Consider the following 14491-nt stretch of genomic DNA (forward strand, 5'->3'; position numbering starts at 1 on the left):
ATTAGTGAATTATGATTTTCCTATATATTAGCTGAATTTTACCAGGCACATATAGAAAAACCTTCCTTTCTACTACAGTATTTAAAGTATTGTGTTTCTTTTGATATGTCTACAGCCAAAAAAATATAGCTATCCCCTAAAATCTCCTGGTGTTCGTCCATCAAACCCAAGACCAGGTACCATGAGGCATCCCACACCTCTGCAGCAGGAGCCAAGGAAAATTAGTTATAGTAGGATCCCTGAAAGTGAAACAGAAAGTACAGCATCTGCACCAAATTCTCCAAGAACACCGTTAACACCTCCGCCTGCTTCTGGTGCTTCCAGTACCACAGATGTTTGCAGTGTATTTGATTCCGATCATTCGAGCCCTTTTCACTCAAGTAGGTGCAAAAATTCTAAGTGCATTAAGGTATTTGTTAGTATTATACATGCTAGAGGTAAAAAACAATTTGTTATTTTTGTGTATGTGTGAACTTGTAGATGAGTCAAATGCCTTTTCAAAAGATAACATTATAAAAATATAAGACAAATTCTAAGCTCCACCAACTTGAAACTTCTTAAAAATCTGCTGGAACAGCCCTCTTTAAATTTATTATACTTTAATGAAAGGCCTAGTGGTAAAATTGGCAGCTTAAATTTCATTTGAGCTTTGCAAATGCATTCCTCTTATCCAGAGGAAACTAAGATCACTCTTAAAATCTGCAAGTAATTTTAGTCCCATGTTTCAAATGCTGCCTGGCTCCAAAATTATTATACAGGCTGAATGTCCCTAATCCAAAATCCAAAATGTTCTAAAACCCAAAACTTTTTGAGTGTCAACATGACGATGAAAGGAAATGCTCATTAGAAGATTTCAGATTTTTCGATTAGGCATGCTAAACCAGTAAGTATGATGTAATATTCTGAAATCCAAAACACTTTTGGTCCCAAGCATTTCAGATAAAGGATACTTAACATGTATTTGAATACTAGCCAGGGTACACCATCTACTCCCCACCAAATTCTTTAGTAGCTTTTAATTTTGTAATGTATCAGATTTAAGCCCTTTTTGTCTACCCAGTGGTCCCCTAATGGTATATATTGGTTGCTAATACACTGTCTATGCTTTTCAGTGCAGCAAAACAAATCTCACAGACTGCACACTACTGCTTATCCACCTCTTATTTCTAAACCAGCACTATTCTGTAGAAATATGTGAGCCACATGTATAACTTCAGATGTCTAGTAGCCACATTAGAAAAAGCAAAAATGACTTTAATACATTTTATTTAACCCAGCATATCAGAAATAGTCATGTCAACATGAAATCAATATAAAAATTTATGATTGAGATATTTTACATTCCCTTTTTTTGTTCCAAATCTTTAAAATCCAGTGTGCATTTTACACTTACAGCACATCGCAGTTCAGACAAGCCACAATCAGATGCTCAGTAATCACATGTGGCTAGTGGTTGCCAGACTATACAGGTCATCTTTTGAAAGGCTACCTTTTCAATCTAGATCACCATGACCATTTCCACATGCTCTTGCCGTTGGCTGTCTCAGCTCGATGTGCTAATCAAGTTCCCCCTAATATTTGACATACTAGAATCTAATACTAGAGGCAGCATGACATTATTATGGGGGAGGAGGTGGAGAAGCACTAACCTCAAAGTTAGAATTTCTGGTTTGTCATCCCACTCTGCTAATTAGCTTTCTGATTTAAGATAAAATACTTTTTCTGTGCCTTCTGGGGGTCAAATTTGATTTTTAAGATTCTCTCAGTTGGAAGAAATGTAACTAAAAATATACTTAAAATAATTCTTTGGTAGTGTATTATTTCGAAATGTGGTCCAGAATCCTATTTGTTTATTCCTGTAGTATACATACATTTGTAGTTACCCAGTAGTCTTTGTTGTCTTTGGGCCATCTAAAGTATATTTGGGCTGGGCATGGTGGCTCACACCTGTAATCTCAACACTTTGGAAGGCCAAGGTGGGAAAATCACTTGAGGCCAGGACTTTGAGATCAGCCTGGGCAACACAGCGAGACCCCATCTCTCCTAAAAAATAAAAAAATTAGCTGCGAGTGGTGGCATACACCTGTAGTCCCAGCTACTTGGGAGGCTGAAGTGGGAGGATCACTTGAGCCCAAGAGTTTGAGGCTGCAGTGAGCTGTGATCATGCCACTGCACTCCAGCCTGGGCAACAGAATGAGACCCTGTCTCAAAATAAATAAAGTGGATTTGTCTTGAGAATACTATGACTTGGCATTATTTGGTGACTGAAAGTCATGGAGTCATTTTTTTTTTTTAATTTTATAAAATTTTTGGTAGAGATAGGGTCTCGCTGTGTTGCCAAAGCTGATCTCAAACTTCTGGCCTCAAACAAACCTCCTGCCTTAACCTTCCAAAGTGCTGGGATTATAGACGAGCCACTGTGCCCTGCCATGGAGTCATGTGACACACATAGTAAGCTGTCAGATATATTTGATAAGTTCAAATAGACACCAAGTAAAAAAAGATTCCCATTTATTCTCCCCAACTTGCCAACCCCCTAAATTAAGTAATGAAATGAAACCAGCACCTTTTCAGTATATCTGACTTAAAAATCATTATTTATTCTGACCCATTTAACTGCAGGATTTTTCCCCTAGAGCAGACAGCTATAGGTCTACATCATTAAGGATTCTCAAATAAGTGAATTATTGAAGCCACATAAAAGCCATCAATTGCAAATTCTACTTCTCTTTGTTTAAGTAGCTAAAAATGAAAGTGGTGGAAAAACAGGAGATGAGCATATTAAATTCTCTACTAGTGCTGAATCGTTAAATGACTAGCTAAACAGCGAAGAAGAAATCATTCTAGAATGCAGTGCTCTGGATCCTGCTTTGTTATGGTTATAATAGTATTAAGTTAACAGTATTAATTTTAACAGCTTGACAGCTGGAGAAAACATTGTTTCAGGAGTTAGGCTTTGTAATCTGAGACTTGAGGGTTTTCTCAATTTCTCTCTGTTTATGATAAAGAAAAACCCTATTACTACTCCCTTTGTTTTTGGTTAAAAACTGAAAATAACTGATTTTGAAATCAAATAACCAGCATAATATAAAGTCACCCATGTGTTCTGCTCATCCCTTACTTAAAACCTGTCAGCTGCCTTGGTGTATTAAAGGTCTCCTCCACATGCTTTTGTCTTCACTTTGGCCTAATAGATCTGCCAGTGCCAGAGGATCACCCAGAGCCTCCAACTTGCTACCCACTGGTTTGCCACCAGAGTGAATACCTACTTCCTTGTTTCCCTCAGGGCCTGGCAGAAAAGAACTGCCTTGACTGCAGTCATATGTCATCCCAACATATTCTACTCAATACAAAGCAGTACAAAGTTCCATTGTTTAAGTTATTCAAACGGCAAAGTTTGACTAGAATTTTGTTTTATCAGTTATAATACTATTCTTTTTTTACTCTTATGGTTTTTTCCCAAAATAATCTACTTTTAAACCTATAATTATTCTTTCAGCCAGTATCTGCTGCATATCTTACTCCTTGCTAAACACTTACACGTCTTCATGGGAAAGCTTGCAGTCTTACTGAGAGATTAAAAATAATCATAGTACAAAGAGATTCACAGTTAAATGCTAAAAATGTGATGAAGACATAAATACTGGAGAGGCTTATAGAAAGATGACCTCAGAATGGGCAAGAGTGGTCATGGAAAGCGTTGTGGTAAAGACACGGCAGAGAAGTGGCCACATACTTAGTGCTACCACATATACATTCAAAGCCCTATTCCACACCTTGCCCTGGCCAGGTCCACCTTTGAGGTAATGATGACAGTTGCTGGGAAAAGAGAAAAGACCACTGGCTCACTACTTGTTTCTGCTGCTGTAATAGAGAGGAGAAAATGATGAAATGCTCTTGTTACCTTCCTGTTTGAAGATTGCCTGGTCATAAAAGGGAGTCAGAAGTCTGACTTCTCTATCTCTACCCCTTAGGGGACTCTTTAACAACAAAAAGAATGTATTACAAGTATGTCAAGCTGATACACAAGGCTTTTCCTCCTGGAAGATTGGTGTAAGGTGATGAGTTTCTAATCCCAAATATATTTGCATTTACCAGGCTTTTGTGAGTTTAAGAAGTTATCTATTATACCTTTTTTTTTTCCTATAGGAAAATGCTTGTTTCTATCAAGAATGACTCCTTTATAAACTGGGGAGTATCTTTAAGAGTGGTTTCAACCCTGACTGTATAATATAATCTGTTGAGGAGCTTAAAAAAAATATGGGTCAGGCGCGGTGGCTCAAGCCTGTAATCCCAGCACTTTGGGAGGCCGAGACAGGCGGATCATGAGGTCAGGAGATCGAGACCATCCTGGCTAACACAGTGAAACCCTATCTCTACTAAAAAATACAAAAAACTAGCCGGGCGTGATGGCGGGCGCCTGTAGTCCCAGCTACTCGGGAGGCTGAGGCAGGAGAATGGCGTAAACCCAGGAGGCAGAGCTTGCAGTGAGCTGAGATCCGGCCACTGTATTCCAGCCTGGGCGACAGAGCGAGACTCTGTCTCAAAAAAAAAAAAAAAAAAAAAAATGTAGGCCCAGCCTACACTAGACTGGCATTGGTACTTGGTATCAGTATTTTTTAAAAACTTCCCATAGGATTCTAACGTACAGCTAAGATTGAGGACCATTTGTCATCTGGGATTATGCTTAATAAATTAATAGTGTTTTTTAAATTAATTAGATTTCACTCCTAAGTCATTATCAGTAAATTTGCTCAGTATCTGACAAGAATTTCTAGCATATATTTCTTGATTAGAGCATGTAAAATTCTAAAAGAATTTTTATAGTATTTTCCAGGCAATAAGACCAAACAACTAGTGCCCTAAATTTACCAAATGCATGAGTCTAAGCCTGTGCTATATATATATACTCAAAGCCAAGTTTACATCTGTGTACACAAGTGTGCATGCATATGTATAATTATTTTTTCAGAAAGACTACAGTTTTAACAATCATGAGCTTTGTGTTTTGATTTTACTCCTATTCCTGTATTGTATTAAGTGTACTATCATGTTCTTGAGGCATATCTCCAGGAGATTTTCTTTTCCAAGAAAAGTGGGACATACATAAGTGGGTAAACGCTAGCGCTAGATACTCCTTTAATCTCTATTACATCAGATCTCTGGCTCCCTTTTACAACCAGGCAGTCTTCAATTATAGGTGGCTAACAGGGAAGAAAATCACTGGCAGAGCAACAGCTTCATGTAATTTCAGAGTATAAAAATTAATTTTAATCTTCTGAAAGGTAGTATTAGAATTAGCTGGATTGCTACACTTAGGAATCACAGGTTCCAAATAAATATCAGTATATATGGAAATTAAATAATGGAATAGATTATTTGAAATTAGGGCTGCCTAGAAAATCAGACTACCGTATCTATATAAACAAGTTAACAGAAGTCATGCCAGCTAAATGTGGAATGTGAGATTATCCTCCTTCTGACCAAATATGCTTGAATAAACTTAATGTTCCAAATTATGTGAGGGATTGCCTATTGTGCAAAAAAAGAAAAAAGAAATCTGAAGTTTTAAAAAATCGGCACAGTCTAGTATTATTTTAGTCTCTTGGATGTTATAACGTTATCTGTTCCATATGTTGTTAATATGAGACAGTGTAACAGAAACGCTTATATTGATTTAGAATCACTATAAATCATTTAGCCTTTTGTCTCAATTTTCCTACTTCGATGCTCTTGGGCTTTCGCTTTTGATTTTCGATTTTTTTCTTAAAATAATTAATATTGTTGAAATTTGACTTTCTAAATTTAAATTTATCAGAATTTCCTATGTAAAATGAGTCTAGGCACCAAATGTTTAATGACTTAAAAAAAAATGTTTATGGCTATAAAAGGAAAAACCCTATATCACTTTCAAGCTTGTTTTATATCCAAAGTGCTAGTTATTTTGTGATGAGACTGTTGTACACCCCAAGAACATTTTTGAAAGACATATAATTAGTAACTTTATTTTTCAACTTATATAAAATAAATTTATTACTTGTTTCACAAGTTTGACTTTTCAAAATAAGCTTTAGTAAATGGCATATTTATATACATCCAGCTGAACTTTTTGCTTGAATTGGGTTTCTACATTTGAAAAAGTCTTTCAGTAATATAGGATTTTTTTTTCATGAATGTTTTTCATTTAATAATTATGAAATCAAGTAAAGCTAAAAGGAATCTTTTAAATTCCCAATATGATAGCAGTTTTTTCTTCTCAAAAGTAGTAATGAGGTTTTACTATAAACTGTTACAGCATTCTTTCAAACTAGAATGACAACATTTTCATCATAATACAAATTTTTGCAGATGAGTTGAACATATCAATGAAAGAAAAAAAATCTACTTTTTCTTGTTTCCTTTCACAGGCAATGATACCGTCTTTATCCAAGTTACACTGCCCCATGGCCCAAGTTAGTATATTTGGTTTAAGACTCATAATTCTTGCTTTGGCTTTAAAAATCAAACCGAGTGTACCCTTTCCTGCTAAACTCTTCTTGGGCCTGGCAGCATTGGTACCTTGCTTGCAACGTCCTAGAAGTGAGGCCTTCACTTGTGCTATCTTTTGATCATAAGTGATTTGCTTAAATTTATATATTTTTCATGCTTTTTATAAAACCTTGTTTCTCTCTTAAAAGAACATAGTAAATAAGTGGCTTCCACATTTAACCATTTCTTTTTTCCAACTATAGAGTTCTAAATATATTTTAATGCTCAACTCTGAAAAAAAAAAAAAAAAGCAAGAGCATGCATGCGCGTATGGGAATGCTGGCAGCTATGCAGTTTCTAAATCACAAAATATACTTAGCCTGATGGCCAGACAGATTATAAACAACTGTTTTTGACTTTAGAAGAACTTTCTTATAATTGTAATTATTCAAAGTATAGCCTAAATACTGATAAAATAAAGTTCCATTTTAATTTTAAGGTAAACTAAATTCCAACTAAATTCACTAAATTCCACTATTTTAATTATTTTAAGCTAATTAATTTTTTTTTTTTTTTGCTATCCTTTCATACAAGTAATTTCAAAATGTATACAGTGGAAAATACTAGTTACAAGCTGAATTAACTGTATATTCTTAAGAAAAAAGGTAGGTGATCAAAATGTTGATCATTTGAATAATATCAGTACACAAACTACTCTTTTTAAGTTCTATATTGTTACAACATATGACAAAATAAAAAGCTTAATGCTTAAAGGGAAAAAAACTGCCAAGTATAATTTTGAATGATGGTTTATTTTTTTCACATCTTTTTTTATAGTGGGTATCAACTAACAACTAACCTAAGTGTTGTTTTCCGAAGTGTAAATTTATATGCCTACCTTATGTTCTTGTTAACCATAAATGTCTGTAAGAGAGGTTCCAATTAGTAGCTTTACTTACCTTTTTGTGCCATTTCACCAACTTATTCTTAAATCAGATTCACTAGATTTTGGTGTAATTTCTGCTTTCATTGTCAGGGCTGCCTCCATTGTCTTGAATAGTGCCATCACCGTTAAAAGTATTTGGATTTAGAGTATAATGAGCCTCTTTTTGCTTACAGGCAAAGGAGAGCCTATAACTAAACAAAATAAGGAGAGGCCCCTCACCTAGACACTATAATTCTTTCCCTTGCATCCTTTGAGAGAAATGCTAGGGAGAGACATTGGAGAGAGTGGTTAAGAGCACAAACTCTATTCCCAGGGACTATCCAGTAAGGTGGGGAAGTTCTATAAATTCTAATAAAATCAAAGAAAAAAATGAACCCAGTATAGAGTCTAAAAATTACCATTCCAAAGATTTTCAGTAGCTCATTGTCTCCCAGACATCTAAGAATCAGACCCAATTAAAAATTTCAATAATAGAGTAACCACAGGAATGTTATTTTGTTCAGGCAAAATAACAGAATACCTTAGGCAGCTTTTTTCTAAATATTCTGCTAAAAAATGTCTGCATGCTTTTATGGCAGTTTGCTTTAATGAAATACTATTGGGTATTGGTTTACTGAACTGCTTTTGGTATTTCTACACATTACTTTTAATCATAAGCAATTTCCAGCTAAGACTTTTCAAGATAAATAAATGAAATAAAATTCCTGTGAATTTTTTCTTAAAAATTTAACATCCTACAGGATCTGCTTCTGTATCATCTATAAGTTTAACCAAAGGCACTGATGAAGTGCCTGTCCCTCCTCCTGTTCCTCCACGAAGACGACCAGAATCTGCCCCAGCAGAATCTTCACCATCTAAGGTAAAGTAAGAAATCTTGTTATGTAGAAATTGGAATCATTACAGTTACATTATAATAAACGGCTTATGTCTAGTTTAGTTCTCACTGGAATAAGTTAACATTTCAGAGTATATAGGCTTAATAGTTTAAATAAGGATTACATATAGATTTAGCATGCAGTAATGTTTCTTTTCTTCTGAAGGTAGTTTTTTGGTATGCATTCAAGACCCTTGTAAACCTAAGGCTATGGTTATTTTCAGAAAAAAAAAATGTTTTAATCTATAAAGTAAGAGAAATTTGGTTTCAAGCAGTTCTTTAAAAACATAGTCCTGAAGCTTTGTATGAAGACACATTATAAGTCAAACTGTATCTTGACATATGCTAAAATTTACTTATCTGAGCCCTTAATAGTAAATCTGACATACTTTTAAATGGAGTTTTCATGAAAATTCTGGGTTTGGAAGAGACCCTAAAGGCTCAAAATAGCTATTTCTACCTACTTTTTTTGGCGGGGGGGCCAGCTGTTAACTTAACGCATTAGTTCTTAAGCTGTCCAGAGTGCAGAGCACCAGGGTAAGTCAAGACACTCTTTGTACAACTTCATGAATGTTAATATAGTTAATTTAAAATTATAAAATAGGCAATTTATGCTAAATTAGAAATGATCTTTGATTGATAAGCTAAGTCAGTAAGCAGTAGCAAACAACAAAATTTTGAGGAAAAAAATTTAAGTAAAAACTTTGGCAAACTTTTTTTTTCTATGAATTGGCAGAACCTTCCATTTAAAACACATGCCAGCCTTGGCAACAGAGCAAGACCTTGACTACAAAAAATGAAAAAATTAGCCAGCCATGGTGGTCCTTGCTGCTTGGGATGCTGAGGTCGGGGGATCACTTGAGCCCAGGAAGTTGAGGCTACAGTGAGCCATGATTGCACCACTGTACTCCAGTCTGGGCAATAGAGCAAGGCCTTGTCTCAAAAAAAATTTTTTTAATTACAAAGGAAACATACGGCAAAACTCCCTGTTCCACACTTAGCATCCTGCCAATAGCATGTTTGAAAACCCCAACTTAATTCTTATAGTCATGATACTTCATAAATTTATTAATAAATGTGTATTTTATTCTTCTTTTCATTTGTTAGATTATGTCTAAGCATTTGGACAGCCCCCCAGCCATTCCTCCTAGGCAACCCACATCAAAAGCCTATTCACCACGATATTCAATATCAGACCGGACCTCTATCTCAGACCCTCCTGAAAGCCCTCCCTTATTACCACCACGAGAACCTGTGAGGACACCTGATGTTTTCTCAAGCTCACCACTACATCTCCAACCTCCCCCTTTGGGCAAAAAAAGTGACCATGGCAATGCCTTCTTCCCAAACAGCCCATCCCCCTTTACACCACCTCCTCCTCAAACACCTTCTCCTCACGGCACAAGAAGGCATCTGCCATCACCACCATTGACACAAGAAGTGGACCTTCATTCCATTGCTGGGCCGCCTGTTCCTCCACGACAAAGCACTTCTCAACATATCCCTAAACTCCCTCCAAAAACTTACAAAAGGGAGCACACACACCCATCCATGCACAGAGATGGACCACCACTGTTGGAGAATGCCCATTCTTCTTGAGTTCCTCTGTACTGGGATGTATATTTTCCTGGCCCCAAATCCATTGCTGGCAATGGATGCACTGAACGTGCCAGCACTGAGGAGTTAAAATGAGAACTCCAAACACTAACGACTCTTCTTCAAGATGCAGTATAAGACAATGAATTTTAACCTAGATGTAATTATAACATGGAAATGGTATTCCAGTTTAGAATATGGAAAGACTGACCTAGAGGAATTGGACAACTGATTGCACCTGAAAATCATAAAGGGACTTTTTCTGGCCAATAGGCAGGAGTCCTCTTTTTGGGAAGTGTTTGTGAAGTGATCTTTTGTGAAGTGATCATTAAAGGGATGGAAAACACAGTCTAGTGTCCAGCAGGCCCACATGATGACAGGTTTTGTAATTCAAATTATGCACTTTTAAAAAAAAATGTAAACAGGGATCTTAATATCTTCCTTTGTTTTCCTTTGCTTTACTCTTCTACTTCAGAATATTTTCTTAAAAATCACTCAAAGGACTGTGAGGAAAGGCTGTGGTACCTGACCTTGTTGAAATCAAGGCCCGGCACTGTACTACAGTCCTGTTTACAGATTATTACGGTGAACTGAATGGGTACCGAGGCTTCACCAAAGAGGTACTTTTTTGTTGTTGTTGTTGTTTTAGGAATAATTATACCAATTTTAAGAGCATTCCCCACCTGTCCCCACACACCCAAACAAAATGTGGTGGTGTTGCCTTCAAAAAAGAAGTTTTGTGTCATTAACATGACAGAAGAACTTTTTAAAAAAACATAACTGTCAAGTATTCTATTTGCATTTAGGAGACTGTTAATCTATGCTAGATTGTCATTTTCCCTCCTTCTCCCACAAAAGTTTACTGGTAGTCCATGTCATGGCTCGTAGCTATCCCTCTAACCATACCATGGAAATGCAGACACCCAATGTGAAAAGGAGCACTTGCTGGGCATCACTGACACCGCTCATGTTTTACTCATAGTTGAGTAATCAGCATATCTAGAATTATCTTGCATTGCCTAAATCATATGTATATAGTGAATGTTATATAATATACCTGGCAGGTCTGTTTTAATTTAATTGAATAAAGATACAAATACTTTGTTTGGCTGGCATATATTAAATTATTATATGAAGAAAATGGTTGATTCTTATTTCTTTTAGTTGAAAAACACACAAAAACACTAAACATAAAAGCACGTTTTGTGGTACGCCTTGGTTTCTAGTTCTGGATATATGTATTAATCTTAAAGAATGATCTAAAGTCACAGCTTGGCATATAGGAAGATACTTGGTTAGAATAGGATGGGTATCTTTTAAGCAGAACTTTGTAAGTTTTAAGTTCCTAAGCAACATGTGTACAGTGTGTTAAGGTTTCTATTGAACATTCTACCTTGCTTGAGGTTTTCTGCTTTATCAAAACTATTCATGACAGAACATCTACCTGCATCATTACTATCATAATATGGATTATTCATAAAGCGTATGTACTGTTATTCTGAGTCTAACAAATACTGTGACTGAAATGCATGCACCTTGTTGAAGAGAAAACATTTTATTAATCTCCACTATAATGTCTGTGAAATGTGCAGTATTCCATCCTTAGAGAGTTATCTGGTTCATCAGCATCTGCATGTATCCTCTGAATAATGAAGCAACATTTCAGCAATTCTGTTAACCACGCTATTAAGAGACATTTGTAGAAGTGCTGCAACATGGTGGGAACCTAGTACTTTAATAATTTCCTATGATATTTATTAGAGCGCAAAATGTACATCACGATAGTACAGTATGTAGTCCTTTAAGACCAGAAGGTATGTTAACTGCACCGTCATTAAGCAGTCTATCCTATTTTCTTATTTATTTGTTAGAGTTGAATCCTTTTTGTTTAATATCTGTACCATTCCTATGATGGTAGCCATTTTTCTCTTTATAAAATATTTCTTCTTTGGAAAGTGTCCTAAAAATTTAATTTCAAATCTCCTCTTGGATGCAAACTGTCCCTAAGACCATCCACTCAACAGTATTTATGTAAGCCAACTTACTAGTGCCACTACAACTAATCATGATACATAGTCCAGAATCTCCCAGGACTTTTTACTGGGCCAGCCTCATTGTCCCTAGGATTTCTCTTTTTATGTCTCATGGATTACTTCTCTTTTTAATTGCCCCAGGCCCATTCCAAATGAGAACCTGGTAAAAGTCACATTGGATCCCATTCAGTATGTCTTCGGCTAATGTGTTAGCCTTCAATAAGGTGATAACCCCTTTTCAACCTATCTAGTCTATAAAGAGGAAAAACTCAAATTTGAAGTTCTAATCTTATTTCTCCCAAAGGGAACTATTCTTCTACCCCATGGTTCTAGGAGACCACTTCACTGTGCAACAGTTTTATATGTATTGTGGATGGAGGATATTTTATTCTGAACTGTGACATTTGGGTAAAAATATTTTCTGCAGTGGTAACTGATTAGAAAAATTCCAATTGAATGCCCTTAGGTGGAGGTGAGAAAACGGTATCCTTGCCTTCCTCTCAATATGAAACATTAACTAGTTGACAAATTTATCCTTGTAGTAATGAAAATATATTTAATCAGGGACCAGAAATGGCAGAGGAGATAAATGCATCATTACAAAATTCTGCTTTTGAATCCTGGACATTACAAAGGGGGTAAATGCAGCATGACTTTTTGTTAACCACATTCCAAAATGTGGAACATTTCTCTTAGAAATGAAAATATTTCAAGGCTGATGTATTTTAAGACTACACATTATCAGGAAGCATACATTGAGAGTTTGCTTAATTAAAGGTTGTTGGGCATCAAATTATGTTTAGTAGGTTACTATTCTCTTAACAACTCAAGGATGCTTTAATGGATCTGAATTTGACAAAGAGCATGCCACACTAATACTACAGTCAACAACAGCCCAGAGAACAATTACTATGTCAGCTGGAGGCTATACTGATTCTAAATTCTTAAAGGTTTTTTTCCCTCCATAAATCAAAAATTACCTTATGTAAACCAAAAATTAGTTGGTATTTATGGTCATGATCTTAATTCTCAAGTTTAGCTTAATCTTGTATTTCATTGTTTGTCTTCTAATGACAGCTTAGATTCAGATTTTTAAGTGGCTCAGCAAAATAGGAGGAGTGTCCCAATTTATTATGTTGTACATATTGAGGAAAACCTTTTTGTTCCTTCAGATTTAGAAAGAAACAGTTTAACCATTTATTTCTTGGTATTCTGCTGCTGTGAACAGGTTTACTTATTCTTTTAACATATATTGTGTGACTACACAAGTATAGGTCCTGTTGTATTGCACATCAATCTTTACCAGTAAATAAACATCACAAGGTTAATATTGGTTTGGCTGAAAGAATTATGCAGTAAAGTTATTTATAAGGGAACATGATGACTTTATTCAATATTTTTCTTCTTTGAAACATCTCATTACTGTTAAAATTATTTCATAATCCCTTATACATGAGCCAATGAAATATTTTGAGCTCTACTTAAGCATGAAATCTATATTATAAATCTAAACAACAAAAGCACTTGTAACTTGTTTAGTAAATTCCATGCCTTATTTTCCATTTTTGACACCGTAAAGTGCATTTTCTGTCGACTGTGAGCAAATTTCCCTTTTGCCTTTAATGAAAATAGTGCATTAAGTAGCCAATTGCTGCAGAATTATAAAGCAAGTTAGCTAACGGTGGGTCACATTGGACTACCACTCAAAGAAACAAGATGCATAACAGATGGAAGGTACATGTGGTGTGGCTTAGGGAGAGCGCACCTGTGCCAGATGCATGCCACTTTCAGTAGCTGCCAAATGTGCCTTTAATTAAGAACATCTCTAATTTTTTTCTTCAGATCAAGTCAGCATTTGGGGGCGGGATTTGGGCAGGGAACTTTGGGGTGCAAATATCTGGTGAAACCACCAGAGAATTTGGTTGTCAAAGTGACATGTATAATTTTAGTTGAGACGTGTTTGTGTATATATGTGTATTTGCCTTTGTTTAGTAGCACGGTTATTTGCTAAAATAATTGTCAAAAAAATTGCTCTGTCGGTCTTACTTTGATGTAAGAACAAAGTGTGGTCTATACATCTAATATGGCCTTTGTACCTAACCATGTTCATAGGTAATCTTTGTACTCTGTGTGCAGCAGTATTTGGTTTGCATTTAAAGTGAAAATAACGGCTGTTATTTTTCTGGCATTACTAAGATAAACTGAAAAATAATAAAGAAAAATGCCTTACATAGCCCACAAGTGTATTATTTTTGCATGTATTTATTTTAGAGGGCAGTATTTTTGAAATCATTAGTGATTCTCATTTAGCTCATATATGCCATATAGAAATATTTTGCATTTTATTGTGGTCTTTCTTTGGAGGCACTTTTTCCTGAATCTAGTTATAAAAGGATAAAAGAAGTTCCATATTTGCCTCTGTGTCAAATCTGCTGATTGTAGTGAGTAGGAGGCCTTTGGGATGAAAATTAGTAATTTAAAATGACCTTGGGTGTCACCTGGATGAAGTTTCAGAGTGCTAAGGCATTTGTATTCCATAAAAGAAATTTTGAGATATCACGTTCCCTGACAGGC

General features: G+C 35.6%; 1 protein-coding gene across 4 annotated transcripts in view; it reads left to right on the forward strand.

Moving 5' to 3' along the window:
• Window positions 1-14153, forward strand: part of SOS1 (SOS Ras/Rac guanine nucleotide exchange factor 1) — a 148479-nt gene extending 134326 nt beyond the window's left edge. For 3 of the 4 annotated variants that reach the window (XM_045369465.3, XM_045369467.3, XM_074011935.1), the window contains 4 exons: window positions 116-380; window positions 6408-6452; window positions 8155-8273; window positions 9396-14153. In XM_045369465.3, coding sequence (XP_045225400.1) covers window positions 116-380; window positions 6408-6452; window positions 8155-8273; window positions 9396-9887 — 921 coding nt within the window. In that variant the 3' untranslated portion in view covers window positions 9888-14153. The remainder of the gene's footprint in view (window positions 1-115; window positions 381-6407; window positions 6453-8154; window positions 8274-9395) is intronic. The other variant, XM_045369466.3, reaches the window with a different exon arrangement.
• Window positions 14154-14491: the final 338 nt, after the last annotated feature.

The sequence above is a fragment of the Macaca fascicularis genome, chromosome 13, assembly GCF_037993035.2.
Source record: "Macaca fascicularis isolate 582-1 chromosome 13, T2T-MFA8v1.1".
In the NCBI taxonomy this organism is placed as follows: Eukaryota; Metazoa; Chordata; class Mammalia; order Primates; family Cercopithecidae; genus Macaca; species Macaca fascicularis.